The sequence below is a fragment of the Panthera uncia genome (assembly GCF_023721935.1).
Source record: "Panthera uncia isolate 11264 chromosome A1 unlocalized genomic scaffold, Puncia_PCG_1.0 HiC_scaffold_16, whole genome shotgun sequence".
NCBI lineage: Eukaryota > Metazoa > Chordata > Mammalia > Carnivora > Felidae > Panthera > Panthera uncia.
Genome location: NW_026057576.1, coordinates 27248800 through 27274084, shown reverse-complemented (window position 1 = coordinate 27274084; position 25285 = coordinate 27248800). Strand labels below are relative to the sequence as shown.

At 42.3% G+C, this 25285-nt stretch overlaps 1 protein-coding gene across 3 annotated transcripts in view; it reads left to right on the top strand.

Annotated features, from left to right (window-relative positions):
* The first annotated feature begins 965 nt into the window (after positions 1 to 965).
* Positions 966 to 25285, top strand: part of DGKH (diacylglycerol kinase eta) — a 177747-nt gene continuing 153427 nt past the window's right edge. Inside the window, exons 1-2 of one of the 3 annotated variants that reach the window (XM_049646996.1) lie at positions 966 to 1211; positions 8006 to 8230. In XM_049646996.1, coding sequence (XP_049502953.1) covers positions 1152 to 1211; positions 8006 to 8230 — 285 coding nt within the window. In that variant the 5' untranslated portion in view covers positions 966 to 1151. Of the gene's footprint in view, positions 1212 to 7159; positions 7324 to 8005; positions 8231 to 25285 lie in introns of those variants that run through there. The other 2 variants (XM_049646998.1, XM_049646997.1) reach the window with 2 other exon arrangements.

The following is a 25285-nucleotide window of genomic DNA, read 5'->3' as shown; positions in this document are numbered from 1 at the left end:
CTGTGAAAAGCCATTCTTGGCTTGGAACTAGATGGAAACCGATTTCTACGCCACAAAGATGATCAGAAACGCCATTTGTAACGTTGTTTTCAAAGGCTGGAGGAGGCGACTTGCCATTTATTGAGCACTCACTGTGAGCCAGTCCCTCTCCCAAATTTGAATGTATTGCTGGAATTGGAAGGCAGATCGACTCCGTAGCCTGTTCTTTCCACGAAACCGTTAATCATTAAACATGAGTAAAAGAAGCACTCCTTCAAGCTTCAACCCTCCTGCAGATGCTAACCCGTCTGCAATCTCTTTAACATCACAGAGAATAAACCATCCCTGCACAGCTGGTTCAGGAGCGGCTCTGGAGTGCAGTTCCCTTGCTCTGTGGAAGTCGGTAACTGTCCAGTGTGGCTTCGTTCTAGCCTCGGCGCCCGGAGGAGGGGGAGGTGCCCGCAGCACCGGCAGCCGGCGTTCGGAGGGAGGCGGGCTCGGGCTGCAAGCACCGGGAGAGGGAGAGAGGGAGAGGGGCGCTGGGAGGCGTCTCCCGGGACTCTCAGCCACGGCCGCTCCCGTGGCCGGCGCGTCGGCCCGCCCAGCCCGGGCTTTCCCCGCCGCTCCCGGCGCGCCCGGCCGCGGCTCGGCGCCCGGCCCCGGGGACGGCCGCTCCTGCCCGCCGGGCCGCCCGGTGCCCGTGACCACCCGGCGGCCGCTTTCGGTTCCGCGCCTTATAAGGCCTGACAGGGGGGTCACGTGCGTCCCGGGCCGCCCGCTGGGAGGAGGGGGGGGGGGGGGGGGAGGGGCGGGAAGCGGGGAGGAAAAGGGGAGGGAGCCGGGGGCGGAGGAAGGAGCGAGGGGCGGATTCTGTGGCCGTGGGAGGCGGTGGCAGCGGCGGCGGGGAGCGGACCGCTTGGAGCTGGACCGAGGTGGAGGAGAAGGAGGAGGAGGAGGCGGTGGAGGAGGAGGAAGGGACCGGCGCGGGGGCGGGAGAGCGCAGCGCGGCGGAAGCCGGAGACGGCGGGAGCGCCGGTGGCTGGCCCCGGGCAGGAGCCGGGGCGGCGGCAGCGGCCGAGAGGACCGCGGCGAGGGAAGCGCATCCAGCGGCCCCGGCGGCGGCGGGGGCCCGGGTCCCCGCGCCCGGGCGGCCGGCGGGCGCGGGCGGCGCGATGGAGCCGCAGCACGTGCGCCCCGCGCCCGGCGCCCGCAGCCCGGCCTGGGAGGAACCGGTGGGTACAGCGCCCGCGCCCACCCCCTCCCGCTTCTCCTCTGCTCCCCCCCGCCCGGGCCGGGTTCCGTTCAGGAAATGGCCCGGGATGAGGTCCCCAGCTGCTTCCCAGCCGGGGCAGCGCTTCCTCCGCCGCCCGGGCTCCTACTCGCGCGCCGCCCGGAGCGCCTTTGTCCGGCCAGCGGAGGCTCTCCCCGTGGGGCCGGCCGCTGGCAAACCGCTGACGACGGCCCTCGGAGGACCGTTTCCGTTGCTCCATCGAATTCTCAACTTCTGACTTGATTTTAGAGCCGGGGGGAGGGGGGTTGGAGGAAGGAGACGAGGAACCCAGACGGTGGGGTCAGCGTGCGGGCCGGGAGGGACCGCTCTTCCCTCCTGAGACCGCGCCCCGGCCGTCACCTGGGCGCGCAGGTTCCTAAGGACCGCCGGCGGCGGAGGCGGTTCCCGGCCGGGAGCCTGGAGCCACGCCTCCCGCTAGCCGCTACAGCCCCGGCTTTTCCAGGGTTCAAGGGTTTTGGCAGGGATGGAGTGAGAAGCTAACCTTGATCTCACTTCACTTGCAGCCCGGAGGTTGGGCAATTTTAGGGACCGAGAGGAGCGTGTGCGTGTGTTTTGTGTGTTTGAGGATAAGGAGGAGGAGACCGGGGGGCTTTGGATTTGTTCTCTCAAACTCCTCCAACTTCCTTCTTTCTTCTAATTCAGACAGTCAGAACCATCTCACATCCCTCCAGGGATTCTACCCCGGAATCCCCGTCTCACTCAGAGCTCTGTAATCCTGTGTGGGCTGCCTTTTCCCTGGCATCGAATTTTGGCTCTCCACGCCCTGCCTCGATGTTTGCTACTCCGTGTTGGGTGAAATTCTTGAGCCTATCTGGAAAGCCTCGTCTGAAATTTCTGGCCTCACCCGTGTTCTGTTCAACGTGTTCGGATGCTCTTTTCCCAGGGACTCTGCGTGTCTGCTCAGGCTGGCCCCCTGCCTGTTAAGAGCTTCTAGGTCAGGTGCCAGGCTTGGTTTTCCTTTTTCTTTTCTGAGTATGTTACACCCTCAGCTCCTTTGCCCAAATACATTTCTCTGCCTCTTGTTTCCCGACCTTTCAGAAGTGTCCTTGGACTCTGATCCATTTGTATCTGCAGCTGTCTTTGCTTTTGGAAATTTGAACATGTCCTTAGGTTGGCCCATCTGCTCGTATTTCTTCTGTGGTTATCACTGGGGATTAAATTATTCCTGAAACTAAAACTACAGTTCAGTTTTGAAGTTTAAATCAAAGACCATTGAGAACTAAACTTACTGACCTGATTTTGTTACTTTTTTACTTTTAAACTTTCCTATATGAAGTATCTTTTGAACCTGGATGCTGTAAGCCAACACCAATCACATGGAAAAGTACCCTTTTATGTTCATTTTGCTCTAGGGTACTGATGGCAGAACTACTTTGTGCCTAGAAAAGTAGAGAAAAACTTCTAATGTTGTTTTACTTAAGTGGCAAAAATGAAAACGCTCATGTATTAGCCTTTAAAACTAGAGCCCTAATAGGAATGTATGAATGAACCATGACACTTTATCCAGACTGCAGAACTGTCCTTAAAAAATCAGGTTTTTTTTTCTTTAAACACTGAAGCCCCTTTTATTTACTCAGCAGATATTTTATCCAGCACCTACTATGTCCCGGGACCGTTGGATATAGCAGTTAACACAGACATTAATCCTTATATTCTCACAAAGCATGCATTCTTAACAGAACATCTTGTTTCATATGTTAGTAGTTGATATTCAGATAGTCCAAAAAAAAAAAATCTTCAGAGGTCTTACATGTGTGGCACAAAATGATACTTAAGTGATTTTATTTGAAAACCTGTGGGCATACATGTATGACCACAAAGTCTAAGAGGAATTCTCATTTAAGTTCTTTAAAAAAAAAATGTTACCCAAATTTCTGAAAAGTGATGTATAGGAGAAAAAGGGGTGATAAGTTAGGGAAAAAAGAATACTTAAATTTTAATTATTTCAGACCTTTGGATCTAAGGGAGGAAATATCAGCTGAATCTAAATATATATTGAAAGACACAAAATTCCTCAAAATCAGGGATTCTTCAGTGTCTCTTGGGTCAGTGATTCCCCTTAAGAACCTCACCAAAGCTGTGGAGTCTCTCCCCACGATGTACCTATGCAACATGCCATATAAAACCAATAATAATATTTCAAGCAAACCAGAGTTCCTGAAGCCCAATCTGTGGATCCTCACAGACCTTGGACTAAGGAACGTCTGCTTTGACTAGGAGTCCATTTGGCAGTTATTGAAGATCTGCTGTTTGATTGCAAATATAGGCAACTTTAATACTTTACCATAAAAGTATACTCATTTATATTTATAATAGGAACATTTAATATTGAATAGGAAATATTCACATTACACAGACCCTGAATTCTTCCTTATTGTGCATAATAGGATACCTATAAGGATTTACTCTCCTCATTCTTTTTTTGATGAAACCTAAAACATGATGATATGATTCCATGATTCTACATGGATCTACTCAAAAGAGTAGACATAATCTCAGGTACTGATGCTGAATAATAGTAAGGAGAACAGAACTTCTGGCCTGCAATGTACCCATGTCTGGAGTTGAGAGTCAGTTACTGGACTTCATGACATTTTTCATATTTGGAGATAAAATGAAATTATTTAGTTAAGTGAGGGCATTTAAATAAACAGCCTTATCATTCCTCCAGCCAGGGCATTGGGCCTGAAAGAAGATAAATGTTAACATTCAGGTTTCTGTGTATTTTCTTTAATGCTAGCTTTAGAATGCAATCATATCAGTGGAAATAGAGGCATTACCTAAATTTCTAATCAGTACGAAAATATTTCGGTGGTGGGAATAGATGGGTGGGAAGATACTTAGCCAAATATCATAGATGATATCCTGGGGTGGGGGTGAGGGGATGGGTAGTTTGAATTCTAGCCAAAACTTAAAAATTGTGGGAGTATTTACAAAGTAGTCCTTAGTGATACTAGGATCCTAGGGTACATTTTACTTACTAAAATTTGTTTTTATTTTTATGTGGTTTTTGTCTACTTGGCTCTGATGAAACTGTTCAAAACTAATGGAGAATTAGAAAAGTAAGAGTTCCAAAGGAAAAAGGGCAAAAATGTAAACGAGAGGCTATAAGCGTATTTATGCGTTAGGTCTAGATGACAGTGGGTTTTGCCCTAGGCACGGGGATGACCATTGGTACATGAAGTTATATCATGATTAATAGGAAATCTTTTTCATTCAGGTAACAACCAAGGACATTTTAATGGAGTAAAGTTTTGAATGTTAAGTTCCAAATATGTAACAGTATATTATGGAAAGTTTGAATGGAAGCAGGCCTGTACTTATTCAGCCAGCAGTGTTCTTTTTGCATGGTTTCCACTGATTAGGAATGTGCATCCTAGGACGTGACTGTTTGAAAGTGCCAACTTGGGTTCTTCAGTATATAAAGGTAGAGTTCTATGTATTTGTGATATAATGTTTAACATAAAAGCACAGAATATATGGGATTTAAAAGTTCCAAGTGGATATTAAACTCTTGTTTATAAGTAATGCTTAATAAGAAGAATATAATTAAAAATATCTATCAGTAAGAATATGTTAATATTCATAAAGTTGTTATCAGAATGAGAATTGGCTGTGATTTATACATCTTGAGTGTAATAATTTTTATTTCTTTAAATGGGGCAGGAAGCCCTATAAAGTAGAAACCCAATTTAGTGGTAGCTTCTATTTCCCTTTCATCCTGAATGCAGTGTCTACATGGCTTATGTCCAAGTTTTTAATAGTGTGTTTGTGATATGTTATGTTCCAAACAAAGATTTCAAAGTAACAATAATAAAAGAAATATGTAAGACACATCTAAGAAATTATCTGAAAACACCAAGTAAGGAAAAAATCAAGGGAATCTTGTCAATCAAAGAAATAATGCAATATACTACATATTTGAAATTTGTTTCAGTTGTCATTTTGAGCTACATTAAAATGGTTGAAAATATGGAGCTCTTGACATTGCTATTATATTTTTAAGGGCAGTGAAGTGCATTGCAGGTATATGATATAAGGATTGGATATTCATTCTGGGAAGTTCTAATTTATGGATAAGACCTGAGAAAAATCTAATGGATTGGGTACCTTACATGAGGGATTACTTGAAACAATCTCAGAAGAAAAGAGGGTTTTCATGAGTTGCCTTTTGTGGGAAATGAAGTGACATTCCTTCGTTTACCTACATGGTATATTCACTCTGAGTGTCCTATAAACTGTAGAGCAGGGATAATTTATTTAGCATGAGTAGGCTAAGACTGGCTATGCTTTCAAAGTCACCACCAAGTTTTAGAACTTGTTACAGGAGTGTTTGAAGAGCAGGGATAACTGATGGTAAATTTTTATGGAGTAATAAATACCTTTACTTTGAGGTATTAATTGCCCAGCTCTTGCACATGAAACTCTTAAGATATCTGTAAGCAACCAGTGTTTGAATGAGAATGAGAAATGTATTGAATTCTCTAATTCAGACCACAGAATGGGCATAGGTGTGAAAACAGTGTCAGTTTAATAGCCTGGATTCAGGAAAATGTTACTATACAAAACTTGAAAGCCTAAAGTATGAATGAAAACATAATTGACTAACTTTTGTATAACAAAAGTTGGTGCAGTAAAGTGAGTAGAACATTAGAATAGCTAATCACATGGTTTTGACTTTGGCCCCAGCTCATGATTTTGGGCCTCATTTAACACTAAAGGAAGAGTCTGAACTAGGTTTATTCTTTCAAAAGGCCCTTTACTAGGTGTTCTTGGCTACACTTTCAAACCTTTGGACTCCTCACTGACCAAACAATTAGGTTGAGCTAAAGACCATTATTTTGACCACTTTTTCTCTTAAAGCATTCCCTTCACGACAAAATATTCTTTGTAGATATAGAATTACATATCTACAAAACCATAAGGGCTCCAAGTTTATTTTGCCTGGCTCCTTCCCTTCCTAAAGAAGACAACTGAAGCTAGAGAAGTAGCTTCCATCAGTTAGTATTTCAAGGCATCAATCTCCTATCTTGGAAGATTCAAACCATCACATTTTACCTTTTAACGAACAGTGTGGATATATAGTATTGGGATTGAATATTGTAATTTATAACCTCTTAGAACTGTTTTGACATAGCGATCAAATTACTGGAAGATTTCAACTAAAAAAACCCAAAAAACAAAACAAAACCCCAACAGACATATTAGTCTATTAGTTAGTTTTGACATAGCAAATTAGTTTTGACATAGCAATCAAATTACTGGAAGATTTCAACTAAAAAAACCCAGAAAACAAAACAAAACCCCAACAGAATGCTAGTTTGGAGGACTCTTAAAGGCCATGTCAACCGAAAAAATAGGAATGGGTACTGAAGGACTTGAACACGCTTAAGAGATTAAATGCTTTACTGAAGTGTGAAGAGACTCCACAGTCTGGCGGGGACTTTTGCCCTACTTAAAAATACAGCTAAGTTTAGAGTTCTCTGTGGATGACAAGAGGAATCTGTCATTTTAGTATCTTCTCCCCCAAGTCCTCCCACACCTACAAGGGTTCTTTGACGCTGAGCATGCACAACGCGCCGCAAGGCTGCTATTCCCGAGTGCCCGCGTAACCAGCTCACTTGGGACGAGTTGTGAGCTGTGGCTGCAGCCTGCTGATCCCGTTTCCTCCTGCTCTGGTCCGGGTTAGGGAGTGGCTCTCCCAGGACCTCCAATGTTTTCGTGCTCGGGCACTGGCGTTCACATGGCTTCGGTGCATTGTTTCCTTCCAGGCAGTCTCGCTTAGCGCTTCAGTTTAGACATTTATTTTGCATTCTGTGGTCTTGGGCTGCGTGTGCTCTCCTGTTTCTGCGCTCTCTCCACGCCCTTCCCAGTTTCCTGTTAGCCAAAGGGATCGCTCTTTCTGAACGAAAAGTTCTCAGAGCGGAGTGGAACCTCCCGGAAAATGCTCTTCTCTTCCGTGTGCGCCGGATGGAGGTGGGGGTGGGCCAGAAACTAAACACCGCGGTCGGGAGAGCTGAAAGGACCCGAACCCCAAGGCAGAGGCGGGAGAGGTATGGTTCATCAGAGATGCGCTGGGGGGTCGTGAGACTGACAAGGGGCAGCGCCCATCCATCTAGGGGGCCGAAGGGACTTTTATTCAGTGGGAACCGTGTGGTAAGGCCCAAGACTCGACAGAGATTCTAGGTCTAGGGGGTGGCAGGGTGTACCCAAGGGAGTCGGGAGGAAGCTGTAGGTTCCCCTTCTACTCCTAGGGCCGTTCTTGTCCCAGCGGCCCGTGAACCGAGGAAGGGAGGGAGCATCGCCACTGCCCGGCCTGTGGAGGGTGGCTGCGGAGATTTCTTGCCCCCCGACCCCCGCCCTCCCGTCCATCCTGGGGAGCCCAGACCCCACAAGAGGTGGTAGGTTGCCCCTATCCCTCTGTCACTCCCATCCTCTCTACCCGCGCCAAGTCGTACTCTGGGTCAGGAACCCTGTAACGTCTCGAGGCTGGGTGAGCAGGGGTCCCAGGCGGGCCGGGGTCCGCGTCCCCCGTGCGCCACTGCGGTCGCCGCTTTGGCCAGAGCCCGGCAGAGGGGCCTGGAGGGCGGCCGCCGGGAGGGCGTCTGATCCCGCGCGACCCTTTCCCCGCGGGGGCGGCTGGGGGAGCGGAAGATGGCGGCTGCAGCCGGGCGCGGGGCTCTGGGCCCGGCTCGGACCGAGCGCACCCACTGACCGCTGCCGCCGCCCCCGCAGGGCGGTGCTGTGTCCCCGCAGGAATCGGAGAGGATGGCCGGGGCCGGCGGCCAGCACCACCCTCCGGGCGCCGCGGGAGGAGCGGCCGCCGGGGCCGGCGCCGCGGTCGCCCCCGCCGGTGCCTCGGCGGGGCCCGGAGACGATTCTTCCGACAGCGAAGCGGAGCAAGAGGGACCCCAGAAACTGATCCGCAAAGTGTCCACCTCGGGGCAGATCCGGACCAAGGTGAGGTCTAAGGGGAGCGCGGACGGCGGGAAGCTGCGGGGCGGGGAAAAGGAGCGAGGGCGCCCGGAGCGCGCGGAGCGCGCCGGCGATCCCGGGAACGTGGGCCACAAGGTGAGGGCGGGGCCTGGCCCGGGGGCGGGGCCCGCGGGAGCTGGACAGCCGCGCGGCAGGAAGGGAGTCCCGGGCTCCGCGCGAGAGGCCGCGAGGGTGGGCTCCCGGGGAGCTCGGCGGCCGACGGGGAGGAGAGGGAACCAGCGGCTCGGCGGGAGCGTGGGAAAATGCTGAAGCGCTCTTGAGAGTTCCCACTCAGGGAACTTAAAAGGACTGTTTTATTTTTTTGTCCTTCCTGCGTGCAATGGTTGGGTGGAGTATGTGCATTGCGTAGGGAGCCCAGTGCAGGCCGACCAGCCTGAGTTGCAAGAAGCCCCCCACCTTTCCTTCCCGCGGGCCCAGGCCCACTCCGAAAGGTTGTTTGAGGAGGTGACAGCGGACACCCCCCTTGCCTCCCGCTGCCCTTTGGAAGGCAGAAGCCGAGGCTCCCTGCCTGTGTAAATGATGTTCGAGGTTAAGCACACCCTGCGCGACACAACAGCGAGCCAGGCTTTTGAGTCCTGGGTTCCTGCTAAGTGCAGAGTTCAGATCTTACCAGCGATGGTTAACTTAATGAAAATTAACCTCTTTGTGTTATGTGGACTTACTATGTTGTGTTAACTCTTGTTTATGTAGCAGGTGCTTTTGACTCTTGACAAATCAACAAAGTTGATTTGTTTTAATTACATCTTAAGCATATACATAGCAAATGCTTATCACTGAAGGATTATTTATATTTTTAAGTTTTCATTGTACTTTAAAAGGCTTACTTTAACGATCAATTATCCCTGGTTGGATTTTAATGAGGTATTTGAAAAGAATCAAATTGAAAAGAATCAAATCACGGGAGTTGTGTGCTCTCTTTAAAAATAAATTTGCTGGGTGCCTGGTGGCTCAGTTGGTTAAGCTTCTGACTGGGGCTCAGGTCCTGATCTTGCGGTTCCTGAGTTCTAGCCCCGCATGGGGCTCTGTTCTGACAATTGAAAGCCTGAAGCCTGCTTCGGATTCTGTGCCTCTCTCTCTCTGCCCCTCCCCTGCTCACTCTCTGTGTCTCTCTCTCAAAAATAAATAAAACATTAAAAAAATAAATTTGCAAAAGTTAATTCACTATATAGTTATTTTTATGAGAATTTGTTTCCTAAGGTCAGTGGACCCCTGTATGAGAATAGAACTTTTATTGTAGGTCTGTGGAATTGTGCTTTTATTAGCCATCCTCCTTATTTTCTAAAATAAGATGTGTAAGCACACACAAGTGTTAGCAAGATTCACTTAGCAAAGAGTCAAAGATTGCTTCGGTCATTTTTTTTTTTAATGTTCATTTATTTTCGAGAGACAGAGAGAGAAAGCATGAGTGCGGGAGGAGCAGAGAGAGGGAGAGAGGGAGACACAGAATCCCAAGCAGTCTCCAGGCTCTGAGCTGTCAGCACAGAGCCCCATGGGGGACTAGAACTCCCAACCAGAGATCATGACCTAAGCTCAAGTCAGATGCTTAACCGACTGAGCCACCCAGGTGCCCCACTTTGGTCATTTTTTTAAATCGGCACATCTTGTAATTCATTTTAATAGTGATATTCTTTATAGAATTTATGATAACCTAAGGATATGGGGTTTCATGTATTTTTAGAAGATTAAGCCTAAAGAAGATAGGGACTTTCTAGCAGTGCCTTTAACATTTGAAATCTTACTTTAAAAAAAAAAGTTCATAAAACCGTGTTACTAATGGCAACTCAGCAGGTTTAAAAAATGGTGTATTTTATAGATTCATATGAAGTGGTTAAAATTCCATGCAAACTTATATTAAAATTAGCTGGTGAATTTATACTGTTTGAAAGAAAATATATGGCTCTAATTTGTGTTGAGTAAAGTTAATTAAAAATTTGGGGGGGAGTAAAACTAAAATTTGTAGGTGTCGTGAATTCATGGTAATAGCTAAGATTATACTCTTCAAATGTTATATTCTCTGTGATTGGGGGTAAAGCATGTGTTTGAGACTAAGAATAATTTCAAAAAGCATACTTATTACTGGGTTTCCACTTAACTTTCTAATAAAAATATTTCACACATATTTTGTTCTCATGATTATACATAGTGATCACTAAATGAAATATTTCTTAAATTTCCCAAGAAACATTTCTTAAATTTCAGAAATTCTATATTTTATACTAACTCATACAAATGCATGTAAGTTCATCAGCCTTTTTGTATCTGAACACCTGAGATCCAGGCCTAAAACTCTTGAGACCAGTGAGTCTCAACTTCTCTCCCTGCCCCCACGGGCAATCCAGACTGTTCATACCTGCTACAGATTTCATTAGGTGTATCTCTTTATCACACAGTACTGATTCTCAAGGAAGAGAGCTAGTGCAGTGAGGGGATTCATAGAATGAGAATTGCTAAATTGAATAGTGGTGCCCAGTCTTCAATTATGACCCAGCTAAAAGTTAAGGGAAAAATCTTTTAGAAAAAGACTATACTTGCTTGATTACCTCCACAGATATGCAAGATGGGACAGTCTGGAGGAAAAGGAGGCCAGGACTAGCCCAAGGCCTGGTGGTTTTTAAGACAGAAAGCCGTTTTTGCTCATACATACGATTGATGCATCAAGGGACCATTAGAGCTGACAGGTTATGGTTATTAGTGGCATCTTTGATCCTGGAGGAATAGCAGCCCAGGATGGTGTGTGTGGTCCATGTACACACCCCTATGCACATATACACATATATTCATGTGTATGCATATATATGCTGTCTCTTTATAAAACATTTGTATGTAGATATACAGAAGGCCTACAGCAGAGTGAGTTGTACCTAGAAATCAAAAAAAAATTTCTTAAATGAATAACTTAAATGAATAATGTATATATTATACACTTGCATATAATGCTTCATATATATGGATATTATTGTGAAAACAGAGTACTTATTTTAGTTTCTTTTAAGAGCCTTAATGAGCATAAAGCTGTTTGGTTAGTTTAGGTTTGGGGTCAAAAAGGCCACTAAAGTAATTACTTTATTTAAAGTGTTCTTTGTTGTAAATGCTGGTTAATGTTTTAAATAATTTGAATAATTTCAAATTAATTGTGGCACTTGGAAAGTCTCCAGGTTTTTCTTTAATTGAAACAAGTAATAATACATATAATAAGATATTTAACAATGTGAGAGGATATTCAGTGATGGGAGGGTATCCAGGGACAAGTAATCTCCCTCTTCCTCCAGACCTTGTAGTCTCCCATCTCAGAGGCAATTGTTGACATTTTTCTTGGTGGGCTTCCAGAAAATGTCTATGAATATACATATGTTTCTTTCAAAAAGTACAAACGGGAACATTCCGTACACATGCTGTGTCTTGTTTGGAGCTATAACATGATCATTTCCCTAATGGCGTGTATACATCTACCTCATTCTTCCTAGTGTTGGGAAAGTATTCCATGATATTAGGTTGAACTAAGAGAATTTGCTATGTCAGTAGGTCAAAAATGGTCAAGAGTAGAATGGTGGGTTGCCAGGGGCTGGGAGGTAGGGGAGATGGGGAAATGTTAGAGACAGGCTACAAACTTTCATTTATAGGATGAGTAAGTTCTTATGTTCAGCATAGCGACTACAGTTAATAATACTGTCATGTATCCTTGAAATTTGCTGAGAATAGATCTTAAGCATTCTTAACACACAAACACACACATTAACTATGTGAGGTGCTGGATATGTTGATTGACCTAAGTGTAGTAATTATTCCACAATGTGTAGGTCAAATTATCACATTGTATACTTTAAGTATATATAATTTTGTTTGTCAATTATATCTCAGTAAAGCTGGAAAATACAGGTTGAAAGTGGGAAATTTCATGTGGTTCAACCTAACATGATATATCATCATTTAATTACCCACTTCTCTATGGAAGGAAATACGGGTTATTTTAGGACAACACTAATCTCGGGGTTTATTTGCAGTGGATGTAATGACTTTTAAAGTAACGAATAAAACTAGCATGCTTTTAAAATTAGTGTGGTTTAATAATAAAATTCTCATGCACATCTTAGTACCTACCCCACATCTTTGTTCCTCTTTTCATTCTTCATTTTATTCCTGTTTCTTTGTCCTTGCTGTGTACTATTTCCCTCTCTCTCTCTCTCTCTCTCTCTCTCTCTCTCTCTTTCTTTCTGTTGTTTACTTTTTATCTATCTCTGTTTCAGCTAAGTAGAATTTCAGGTAGTTTAATCTGGCTGCCCTGGTGCTAAACTCTAGAAAATTTTGTGGCTGCTTCGATTTCCCCAAAGGAAAAAAAAAATCCTTACTGTACAAAAGTGAAAGTGGTGCTGATGTGGGAAAACCAGGAGCTATAATTCATCCTATCTCTTCCTATCTCGTTACTCTTGGCCGTTATTCCTAATCCTTAGTTCTGTTTTAAGGAGGAGGTTGATTTTACATTCAGGTTTACTGTTGCAGAGGATTTCACGTGTATTTATTGAGAAAGAGACATTCTGAAACAACACTAATATGAACTCAGACCAACTTGGTTTTGAACACGAATGTGGAAGAAGCTTCATTTGCTTTTTGTTGGCCAGTGAATACTGTGGCCCATGAATACAGGGAATCGCTGGAGGAACCTTGGTCAGATTTGTAGGCTAAGATTGTTGAACCATCATAAGCCACGTGGTATCAACAAATGAACCATCTCAATGACTTTTTCTTTTTCTTTTTTTTTCTCCAAGAGATCCAAGTAATTTTAACTTTATGGATAGCATACATATAGAAGTTTCCAATACATTCATCTTAATTTTTTAAAAAATGGTTTATTGTCAGGTTGGCTAGCATACAGTGTTGGCTTTGGGAGTAGATTCCCATGATTCATTGCTTACATACAACACCCAGTGTTCATCCCAAGAAGTGCCCTCCTCAATGCCCATCACCCTCTCCCCGGTCCCCCATATCAACCCTCAGTTTGTTGTCTGTATTTAAGAGTCTCTTATGGTTTGCCTCCCTCCCTCTCTGTTTGTAACTATTTTACCCCCCTTCCCTTCCCCCATGGTCTTCTGTTAAGTTTCTCAAGTTCCACATATGAGTGAAAACATATGATATCTGTCTTTCTCTGACTGACTTATCTCACTTAGCACGATACCCTCCAGTCCTAGACACGTTGCTGCAAACGGCAGGATTTCATTCTTTCTCATTGCCAAATAGTATTCCATTGTATATATAAACCACATCTTTATCCATTCGTCAGTTGATGGACATTTAGGTTCTTTCCACAATTTGGCTATTGTTGAAAGTACTGCTGTAAACATTGGGGTACATGTGCCCCTATGTATCAGCACTCTTGTCTATCAGCACTCTTTATCCTTCGGATAAATTCCTAGTAGTGCTATTGCTGGGTCATAGGGTAGTACTATTTTTAATTTTTTGAGGAACCTCCACACTGGTTTCCAGAGTGGCTGCACCAGTTTGCATTCCCACCAACAGTGCAAGAGGGTTCCCATTTCTTCACATCCTCACCAGCATCTGTTGTTTCCTGACTTGTTAATTTTAGCCACTCTGACAGGTGTGGGGTGGTATCTCAGTGTGGTTTTGATTTGTATTTCCCTGATGATGTGTGATGTTGAGCATCTTTTCATGTGTCTTTGGCCATCTGGATGTCTTCTTTGGAAAAGTATCTATTCATGTCTTCTGCCCATTTCTTCAGTGGATTATTTGTTTTTCAGGTGTTAAGTTCTTTATAGATTTTGGATACTAACCCTTTCTCCGATATGTCATTTGCAAATATCTTTTCCCATTCTGTCGGTTGCCTTTTAGTTTTGCTGATTGTTTCCTTTGCAGTGCAGAAGCTCTTTATCTTGATGGGGTCCCAGCAGTTCATTTTTGCTTTTAATTCCCTTGCCTTTGGAGATGGGTCGAGTAAGAAATTGCTGCACCTGAGGTCAAAGAGGTTGTTGCCTGTTTTCTCCTCTAGGATTTTGGTGGTTTCCTGTCTCACATTTATGTCTTTCATCCATTTTGAGTTTATTTTTATGTATGTTGGAAGAAAGTGGTCCAGTTTCATTCTTCTGCATGTTGCCGTCCAGTTCTCCCAGCACCATTTGCTAAAGAGACTGTCTTTATTCCATTGGGTATTCTTTTTGCTTTGTCAAAGATTAGTTGGCCGTACATTTGTGGGTCCAGTTCTGGGTTCTCTATTCTATTCCATTGGTCTATGTGTCTGTTTTTGTGCCAATACCGTAGTCAATGACTTTTTCTGACAATGAGTCATCTCAGCCAAGCTCTTGAAGCTTCATGTGTCAAAAATATCTCCTAATTAGGTAGATTTATTGTGCTCTCATTTCTCCAATATTTCTATGTCTTCTTGCAGTTAATATGGAATATTTATGGGTATTTAAATTTAGGTAAAACCTACCTAACCACTGGAAACATATTCAGAACTTTGCAACATTATACCTGCATTCAGACATGTCTTTAAGCATGTTAAGAAAATAGTCACTACAATCATCAGTTAGTACCTTGGTTTTACTTTAACATGAAGGATATATAAATAAATTCTTGTACCTTGATGGTAAGGCCATACATGGAAGTATTAATTTTTCATTGCTTTATGAGATACAATTTGTGCAATTAAAACATTATCTTTCACCATAACTGTAGTTAGAATAGTCTAGGGAAGACTTACTTAGCATTTTTCAAATTGTAGGTGGTGGCCCATTAGTGGGCCATGATGGCTCATATCTAACATTTGAAACAGAGACAGAATAGATAAGAAAATATTACTTAAAACTTTTACCCACAGTTCTGAGTGGAATCATTGGGCTCGGTAATGATCCAAATATGATGAGAAATAGAAACATGGCTAGAAGATTGTTAAGAAATGAGAATAAAGTAATATTGACAGGTTTATAGCTCAGAAACTCAATATGATATGAGAAGCAAGTAAGAACTTTAACATTTTGCTGGATAATGAGCAGGAATATGTCTTGAATAATAAGAATAATTAACATTCATCTAGGGCAAAAATTGGCAAACTTTTTCTGGAGAGGTCCAGATAGTAAAGTTTTAAGCTTTGTGGGCCATAAAGTCTGTGTTGAAATTATTCAACTCTACTGTTTTAGTGTAAAAGCAGCCATAGACAATACTTAAATGAATAAGTGTGGTGATGTCCAGTAAAACTTTAAGGACACTGAAATTTGAATTTCTTATAATTTTCAGGTATTAAGAAATACGCTTCATCCTCTTCTTCTTTATTAAAAAAAGCCATTTAGGGGCACCTGAGTGGCTCAGTAGGTTGAGCGTCCGACTTTGGCTCAGGTCGTGATCTCACGGTTCATGAGTTTGAGCCCCACATTGGGGTCTGTGCTGACAGCTCAGAGCCTGGAGCCTGCTTTGGATTCTGTGTCTCCCTCTCTCTCTGCCCCTCCCCCTGCTTGCACTCTGTCTTTCTCTCTCTCTCAAAAATAAATAAGCATTTAATAAAAAAAAAAAGCCATTTAAACTTGTAAAAACCTTCTTAGCTTATAGGCTGTACAAAATCAGGTGGCCGGAAGGAAATGACCCATAGATTTGGCTTGTGGGCCAACGTTTTCTGACCCCTATTCTAGGTGATGGAAAATGGTATAGTTAGGTTTGCAAAGCACTGTAAAGTTAAGGTGCTGCTAGATGCGATCAGCACTTAAGGGACCAAATAAAGCTAGATTTCAATCCATTTAAAAATCTCATCTTTGTAGAACATTTTATTTTTAGCTTGGTTTGCGTCTTTGCTTCCATTTTAATGTGAACTAAATATAGACTGGAAACTCTGAGTCTTGGTACAGTAATATATGGTATAACAGCTTTCTTTCCATTTTGATTACAAGTTAAACATGGTATTCCATTATTAAAGATAAGAGGCATAATAAATAATTTACTAAACCTTTACATATAACTTAAGATACCTTATTTGAAAGTGCCTAAATTTAGAAAGCTTTCACTTAGTTTAAGGTTGCATGTTTGCTGTTGTGGTAGGGATGGCAAAAGGTTATATGAAACGACTATTGTCAGCCACCCGGGGCTCCTCTCTGTTTCCAGGGTGCAGTGTTTCACTCATATTGGATTTGTTAGACTTTACTTACTCAGGAAATGTGCTTATAAGCAAAGGTTTTAATTAAAGAGCATTTGTTTTCTATCCAAGAATAGACCTTTGAGAAAGGCCATAACATGTTAGCACATAATTTTCCCTTGGCAAATTTGTGTGGTTTTTCTGGGTATCAAGTATACTTCTCTATGAATATTCAGTTACTTGAAACACATTTGTGTTTTTTACTTTAACTGGCTTAATTTAGGATTCAGTGCATGTTGTTTCTGCTTTAGGTAGTCGTTTATTTTTTCCCAGTGAACATACATGGTAATAATCCTCCCCCCGCTTTGCTTTTTGTTATGAGGATATTTGGAAGACTATTAGGCTCTTGTTTTATACCAAAGAAATATGATCAACTTTATCATGTGCAGAGCTGGGATTTCTAACCTTCTCACTGTGCCATTTGAGTACCAGGACTTTTTCAAACCACCAGGATGTAATTTACTATACTGAATCTTTTTGTACAGGCTTGGGGCATTTGTGTCAGAAATTTTAAAATACCTTTCTACTTAACATTTGATTTTTTACAGAGCAGTTTTATTAACTGAATAAGCATGAGTTTACTTAACAGTTGTGTGAAATTATCTAAAATTTTACAAATGATTCAACTGAGGCTCAGTTTAGTATGTGCTGAGTAAAAGGGCAGGCTGGAACTCAAAAGCGAGACTTCCAGCTACTGCACCATATTCCCTGGCACAGTGGACACAATGTTCCAAATGCCTGTTTTCAGGAGCTTCCTGAGCACCTTGGGTTTGGGTTTGGGTTTTGGAGCCTTACCTCCACAGGGTACAGGCACGGATGTACGCAGGCGGTCTCAACTTCTCTTCTCCCCTCCCTCTTCCCCCTCCCAGCCCTACTTCCCCTCTCCCTGCCCCTTCCTACTCCTCCCTGCCCTGCCCTTTATCAATTTGTTTAGTCTGTAAGCATATCTCTCACCAAGGTGCTAGATTTTTTAATGTCTCTCTGCATTTGAATCCCATGGTTTCAGTGACATGTTTGGAGCCTATGTTTGAAAAGTAAATTTCTGAAGAAAATATTTCCGCTGAAATCTGAAACTTATACGGATTTTAATTACTGTTAGCAAAATCATGATCAGCATTTAAGGGACCAAATAAAGCTAGATTTCAAACAAACATGTTTGAAAACATCTTTGGAAGGGCTAATTTAGAAGAAATACTTTTAGGTATCTAAATTTCCAAACAGGTTCTCAAAGACAGCTCTTAGTTTCGCTTCCATAAGGTAAGATGCTATTTTAAAAGGTCATGATACAGCACTAAAAAGAATTATATAAGGTAATTTTCCACATGGCCTATTAAAACATAGGTGAGGAAAAAATATGAGTAAAATTTATTTTTAACTAGCTAAGGAATGCAAATGACATTTGGGGGGCCATTTTCTCTATCTGCCTATTTTACTTAGATAAGAAAGGCTGCCAGGGCATATAGCTGAGCGGGCACACTGTTTTGAGTAGGATTGTTTGTACAAACTCATACAGTACTTTAAAATTATAACATCAAAATAATGTTATATATAATTAATATGCAATAAATGTGTTTTATATATGTTTACATATGTTATGTTCTGTATGTTATATGAACATAATGTGTACAATTAAAATAGTGTATGAGTATGTTATATATGTGTTATATATATATGAATATATCTCTGTAGTTTGCAAAGCAGAATGATAAAATGAGCACCTGTGAATCCAGTTTAAGAACCCGAACACTTCCAACACCATACATCTACCTGTGTGTTCCTTCTCTTTTTTAGTCCTTTGTTGCCCCCCAGTTCATTCAAAAAGATATTTATGTTGTTCCAAGCACTCTCATAGGTGCCAGGGATTGAGCAATAAACAAAATAGACAAAAACCTGTGCCTTCATGGAGCTCACAATTTAATGCCAGGAAAGGTTATGATCTCATAAATATGTAAAATGAGTAGCATAGTAGAAGGTGAGAAGTACTATAGTGGAAAAGTATGGGTGGGGGAGGAGGAGAGGGGAAGAGCTTCCTGAAAAGGTAACATCTGAGCAAAGATCTTGAGGGAGTGAACCATGTAGACCTCTGAGGGAGAAGCCGTGTAGGCAGAAGGAACAGCAGCTGTGAAGGCCAAGACAGAAGCTATGAGGAGGAAGAGGTCAGTGGGACTGAAGTTGGGGGTGGTTGAAGTTAGAGGGAAGCAGGTAGAAAGTTAGAAGTAAGTTAACAATGTCAAAAGTCAGGTGGTACTTGGGGCGCCTGGGTGGCGCAGTCGGTTAAGCGTCCGACTTCAGCCAGGTCACGATCTCGCGGTCCGTGAGTTCGAGCCCCGCGTCGGGCTCTGGGTTGATGGCTTGGAGCCTGTTTCCGATTCTGTGTCTCCCTCTCTCTCTGCCCCTCCCCCGTTCATGCTCTGTCTCTCTCTGTCCCAAAAATAAAAAATAAAAAAAAAAAAACGTTGAAGAAAAAAAAAAAAAAAGTCAGGTGGTACTATAGAGAAGAGTTCTTAGCCTGGGGTTCATGCATTCCATAGCATGGATGGACTTCAGAGGGCCCCCCAAATTTTATATCTGGCCATACACCTCTTGGAAGACTAACACCATTGATCTGTAAGGAGGATTGCAGGACAGGCAACAAATATAGATGAAAAAATACACACACACGCTATAACCCATCACTGTCGTGGTCATTTGGAGAGGTGCTAAAATTGGGGGTGGGTCAACGAAATGAATCTTATTAAGAAGCATAGAATAGCAAGGTTCCTTTCAGGAGTTCGCAGAGTTGGGTTTGCATCTTGGCTCTTTCAGTTACTATTAGATGACCTTAGTCATGTCACTTAATGTGACAGAGAACGCTGTGCTCATCAGTATTTGTGTTTCTCTTGTTCTTCCTGGCCCATCATTGGACTTCATTTCCCCTTGGTGGAAATGGTGGGGTTATGTAACTGAGTTCAGGCCAGTGGAATATGGGTGTGAGTGATGTTTGTTATTTGGCCTCCAAAGCCTTTTATGGGACTCTCTCTGTTTTGTCCCTTCTCTCACCTGCCAGCTAGATGTAGATAATTTAATGGGAAGAGCTTGGATCCCTGAATGACTTCATGGACCAAAGCATCTGTGTTCCTGCTCCCAAACCTCACTGGTCACATTGGATTGTGACACAAGAGGGAAATAGACCTTTACTGTGTTAAGTGTCTGAGATTTGGGCATGGTTTGCTACACTAGTTAGCATACTCTTACCAATATACTTCATCTCTGTGAACTCCAGCTTTCTGGCATGCAAAATGGATATAGTGATTTCTGCTCATAGGGTGGTAGGTGAGCAATGAAGGCTAAAGAAATACACAGTATGCTGTTGTATCCCTGATTTTTATAATTATTTTAAAAAATGGGTATAAAATTCTGATAACTCAGTTATTCATGATACATGTATCTTCTGCATAACTTAATCAGTAGGGTATATAGATTACTGTTCTTTGCTGACTATTGGAAAGACTTGATAAAACGACTATAATTTTATAGGCCATTATTTTGACATTAAAAATCAAATGTCTTTGCTACCATGAAGGGGTAGCTACCTTTGGGCAGGTGAAAACTCATGTTGCAAGAGTAACGAAGATAGGCTTACTCTACTTGATGATTTTAGCTAGGGTCACCCTTGTTTCTAGAGTAATGTATGTTACAAGACTCTTATGAAAAAATACTTTCATGAGTGACCACTTAGAGGTGGTAGTGGAAATAATTGGCCAGGTAGGCTTTTAGGTGATTTTGTGGCCAAATCTACTTTATCCTGAAATGATCTTCCCTACACCTTCCCTGTCTCCTCAACTCCTATTTACTCCTCAGTCCATATAATCTGGCTTTTGCCCCAACCACTTCATGAAAACTTTTGCAAAGGTTACTAACAACCTAATTGCTAAAATCTTGTGGTCTCTTTTTAGTTGTCACTCTGCCGTATCCATACCAATTTTGACAGTGTTGACCATTTTTCTCGCATCTTCCTCTTTTGTTTTCAACGTTTAAATTTCTCTTATCTTTCTTATTACCTTTTTACAGCCTGTCAGTCTCTAGCCCCAACTCATTTCACTAATGCTAAATGTTTTTGTTTCCTAGGATTCTTATTCTAAGTCTGTTTGCCTCTGTCTTAGTTAATGCGATCGATTAGATTAGACTTCAGCTACCAGCTGTACCTGTCTTTCTCCAGCCTCTGAGACCTGGACTTCTATTTCCTTTGCCTACCAGTGCCTAATATAGTGGGTCCCCATTGCCTTCTCAGCCTCGATATTCTCAAACTGAACAGGTATGTACATAGTCTCCCCACCTACTGAGTACTTTTGGCTTCACTACTTTTCTCTCTTACAGGATTTGCCTTGTAGCTAACTTGGACTTTTTATCTTGCTACTCATTTTCATTAACTCATTTGCTGTCAGCACGTATGCATTCTGGCTGGGCAGAGTGCTAGGCGTGCGGATGGAGCAGCCACCAAATGTGGTCAATTCTGGGTTTTTTTTCCCATACATTATTCATATAATCTTTATAACAAAAACTGTCAAGTCGGTGGGTACAACTAGCATACTCATTTTAGAAGCGAGGAAACCAAGAATTTGATAAGTAGCTTGCCCAAGGTCACATCGCTGTCCAGTGACCTTTCTGGTGCCTGGTTTAACTATTGTGATATACTGTCTGCTGCGTGTGTCTGTTGTGAATCCATCCCTTCCCTTGTATTTCCATTGCCACTTACCCTAACTTCATTTGACCTGCAAAACTCATCATTTGGATGTTTGCAATGGATTTCCTCTCTGGTGCGCTGCCAGAGTTATCTTTGTAAGAGGGAACACTTTACATGAACCCTTAGACATTGACCGTTACTAGTAGAATACGTTCTAAATTTCTTTGTAGGGCTTAGTAGGTCTTTCTCAATTTGATGGTAAACTACTTTTCTGTTCATTTAACCAGTATTTATTGAGTACCACTGTAGGTGCTGGAATAATAAAATAATATAAAAAAACCCTGCTTACTAGATCACTATTGAGGGAGAAGTTAATACATATATATACAAACATGTGTCAGATGTTCATAAGCACAATAGAGGAAAATAAGACAGGGTAAAGGCAGAGAAAGTGAGGGGCGGTGTATGTGTATATGTGTGTGTGGAACGTATTTTGGTTGACTAGGTACAGGAGGGACTCTCTCTTTGATGAAGTGATTTTGAACAGAGATCTGAATGAAGTGATATCTGGTGTCAGAGCCTACCAGGCGGAGTCAGTGCCATGTTCTTACAGTTGTGTTTCCTGTCACTGTCATCCTGTGACCGATCATGCCATATTCTCCTCTGTTCCCAAAGAAAGGCAGGTACTGTTGTACCTCCAAGTGTTTTCCCATGATATTCCATCTACCTGAAATGCTCCTTTCTTCCCACTTCTCTGCCTGATTTATTTTTATGTACTATTATTTCCCAACATTTCTGAAAATATTTCAAGTGGTTTACATTCAACATTGTGTATCAAGCTTGGGTAAAATATAGATAGGACTAAGAGACCATGGATGTTAGTAGGTTAATCTATAAAGTAGGGTCTGTGTTTGTTCTTTCTTTCTTTCTTTCTTTCTTTCTTTCTTTATCTATCTAGTCTATCTATTATTAAAGCTGAGTTGTAAATTTGACCCCAAACTTCCTGGCAGCCAAAGCAACAAGATTATTTACAAATTTTATTGTCAGAATTTTTTTTCCCTAGGTCCCAAGGAAATGTATCTGTCAGTCTTCCATGTGGGGGTCACTGAGGGATATAGATGCACCCCTCACCAATATGTGGGGCAGGATGGGGTCTTGTGAAAGGCTGACCTTTCCTGGGAGCTGGATTATTTATCCAGAGTTTGCAGTAGATGTAGGAGTAGGCACTTTTGGAAGTTCTTTTCTGATTTTTTTGTAGCTTCCTTTGTGGAGTAAGAATCTAGATCCTCAGCTCAGAATAAGAGCCGGCGGGGGTGGGGGGGGGGGGGGGGGGGGGGGGGTGGGTAGAGAGGATCTTGGAGATCTGGGGAGAGAGGAGAAGGTGCGAAATACTTGAATAGGAGAGTGGAAAAGGGAATGGAGTAGAGGAATGCAGTGTGAATATCAGGTGGCATTTCAGGCACACCTGAGGCAAGTGGCCATGAGTTTAAGGTAAGCACCGTCAGCCTGGCCATGGGACCATGTTCAGCAGCATAGCTGTAGGCACAGAGTAAGTAGAGAACTAAGGTAAACCAGGGTTGTGGTTTGGTTAAGTAAGTATGGCAGAACAAGAGGGGACAGGGAGATTGAGGGTGGATATAAGGGAGAGATTCCAATGACAAGTTCTGGAATTCATGCTGGGTAAAGAATGAGCACTTGAGACATCTTAAGAAGTAACTATGGGACCAAGCAGCTAAGGAAAGTTAGAAGAGAAAATCATTGCAAAGAATTTCATTTTAGTCACTCAAATTAAAAAAGAAGAAAGAAAAAGAAAAGAAAGTCTACTAAAAAATGCTATGCAGTTTTAATTATTTTAAATATGCTTTATGGATGCCTTAATAATAGGTTTTGCTGGGGAAATCTCTGGATCATGTATGCATAGTTGGGGTCCCTTCAATAGTAGAATACAAAGAATCTTTTACTTAGAACATGAAAACAGTTCCTTGAAGAAATAAATGGATTGGGGTTGGAATTTTTAAAAAACATACAAATGAAACCTTAACATGCATTAAGTAACTCGTGAGCCCTAGTTCCAGTATTTATTGGCTAAGCTAAGTGTTCATTTCCTTGTCTGTAAATTCTCATTAAGGGTCTGGTGAGGATTGAAGAGATAAAGTCCTTAGTTCAGTGCCTGGTGCACAGTAAGTGCTAGTAAATGTTGGCCACATCGTCAAGAATCTCGAGGTGAAGGGCACTCTTTCCGGAGGTACCTTTGCACTCAGAAGGACAAGTCAGTGAGGTGCTGGTGAAACCTTTGATCATAGTGAAAAATCCCCATTCGTATCCAGCCTTTGGCAGGCCAGAATCAAAGCTGTGTAATTATAAACCTTTCTGTGAGTTGATAAGGGGCCAGAGCCATTATCATAGATCTAGCGAAGGTTCCACAGTAGGAAGGGAACAATGTTGAAGGAGATTCAGCTTTCTCCTGTTGAATCTTCTCATCGTCCATTCATCCATGCATAGCACAACAATCCTAAATTATTACCATTCAAGCATTCGTGATCCTTCCCCTCCTGTTCTTAAAGAGGAGCGTTCCGTATTGGATGGGCACCTTCATTCTCTTTTGTTAAGGAACACGAGAGTGGATATAATGAGGGGACAGGATAATACTCATTCTATGACATTATTACCTTCAGGGCCCAGTGTGTGTGGTGTAGTTGAGAAGCTGGAATGAACGGGGGAAATCACATGTGCTGACTTTCCTGTCAAGGGAAACTGTGAACATACAGGAGACATTCCCTGGGAAATATTTATATGAAGGAGGAGGACTGGGGTTCTATATGAACAAGTAAGAGAAACAGCCAGCGAAGTGTGGGTTATTGTCCTCACTGTGACCTCTTGTATACCTACAGGCTGATAAGGCCTGGGAACTTGATGTACACTTTCATTAGCCATCTACACAATATGAGCATGTGATATATAACCTGTTTAAATTATAAAGCAGTTGCACACCCCTGTTCATAGCAGCATTATTCACAAGAGCCAAAAAGAAAAAGTGACTCACATGTCCCATTGGCGAGTGGCTGAAAAAACAAATCATGGTGTATATATCTGCAAGAGGAGTTTATTCAGCCGGAAAAAGGAAAAAATTCTGACACATGCTGCAACATGGATGAACTTTGAGGCTGTAACGCCGAGTGAAATAAAGCAGCCACAAAAGGACTTATGACTCCACTTACATGAGGTACCTGGAGTAGCCAAATTAACAATGACAAAGTAGGATGTTGGTTGCCAGAGGCTGGGGGAAGTTGGGGAATGGGGAGTTAGTGTTTAATGGGGACAGAGTTTCAGTTTTGCCAGGTGAAAAGTGTTCTGTGAATGGATGGTGGTGATGGTTGCACAGTCATGTGAATGTAGTTAATGCCAATGAACTGTATACTTAAACATGATTAAGATGATAAGTTTTATGTTAAGTGCATTTTACCGTAATTAAAACCAATTATAAGTATGCTTCATAGGAATGGCCTGCTATAAACTCAAATAATATTATAAGATTTTTTTAGTGAGATGAAAATGAAAAGTAAGCTTAAGCAATGTGCAGAACATCACAAAAACTGAAAACATCAAGAAAACAGTGAAACTTTGCTGAAGGTCAAAAAGAATTTGGACAAATGCTATTTATTAAGTTTTACTCAGTTTGTCTGTAAATTTTACACAATTACAAATACGTTTGCTATCTGAATTTTGACTGACTTACTAAAATGATCTGCAAGGTCATAAAATAATGCCGAGTTACATACTGAAAAGGAAGAATAACAAAAGGGCCTTAGCCAATCAGATGTAATGGAACTTAGCACAAAGCTACAAAAACAACGAATGTGGCTCTGATATGGGAGTAAATTGAAAGATAAATGGAACAGAATAAAAAGTTCAGAAACTTGTCCATAAATATATAAGAATATATCTCACAGTACAATAATATTTCAAATCAGTGGGGAAAAATGGTTTACTTAGTAATTCCTCTTAAGGCAACTGGCTCACCATTTAGTTAAAAAAAATTGGAAGCCCAATCCCTACCTCACACCATGAACTACGTACTTTCTGGATAGGTTAAAGATCACATTTGTAATAAATGAATCATAAAAGTACTAGAATAAATATAGATAAGTAATTGTATAGTTTCAGGGTTGGAAAGAATTTTCTTTCTTTCTTTCTTTCTTTCTTTCTTTCTTTCTTTCTTTCTTTCTTT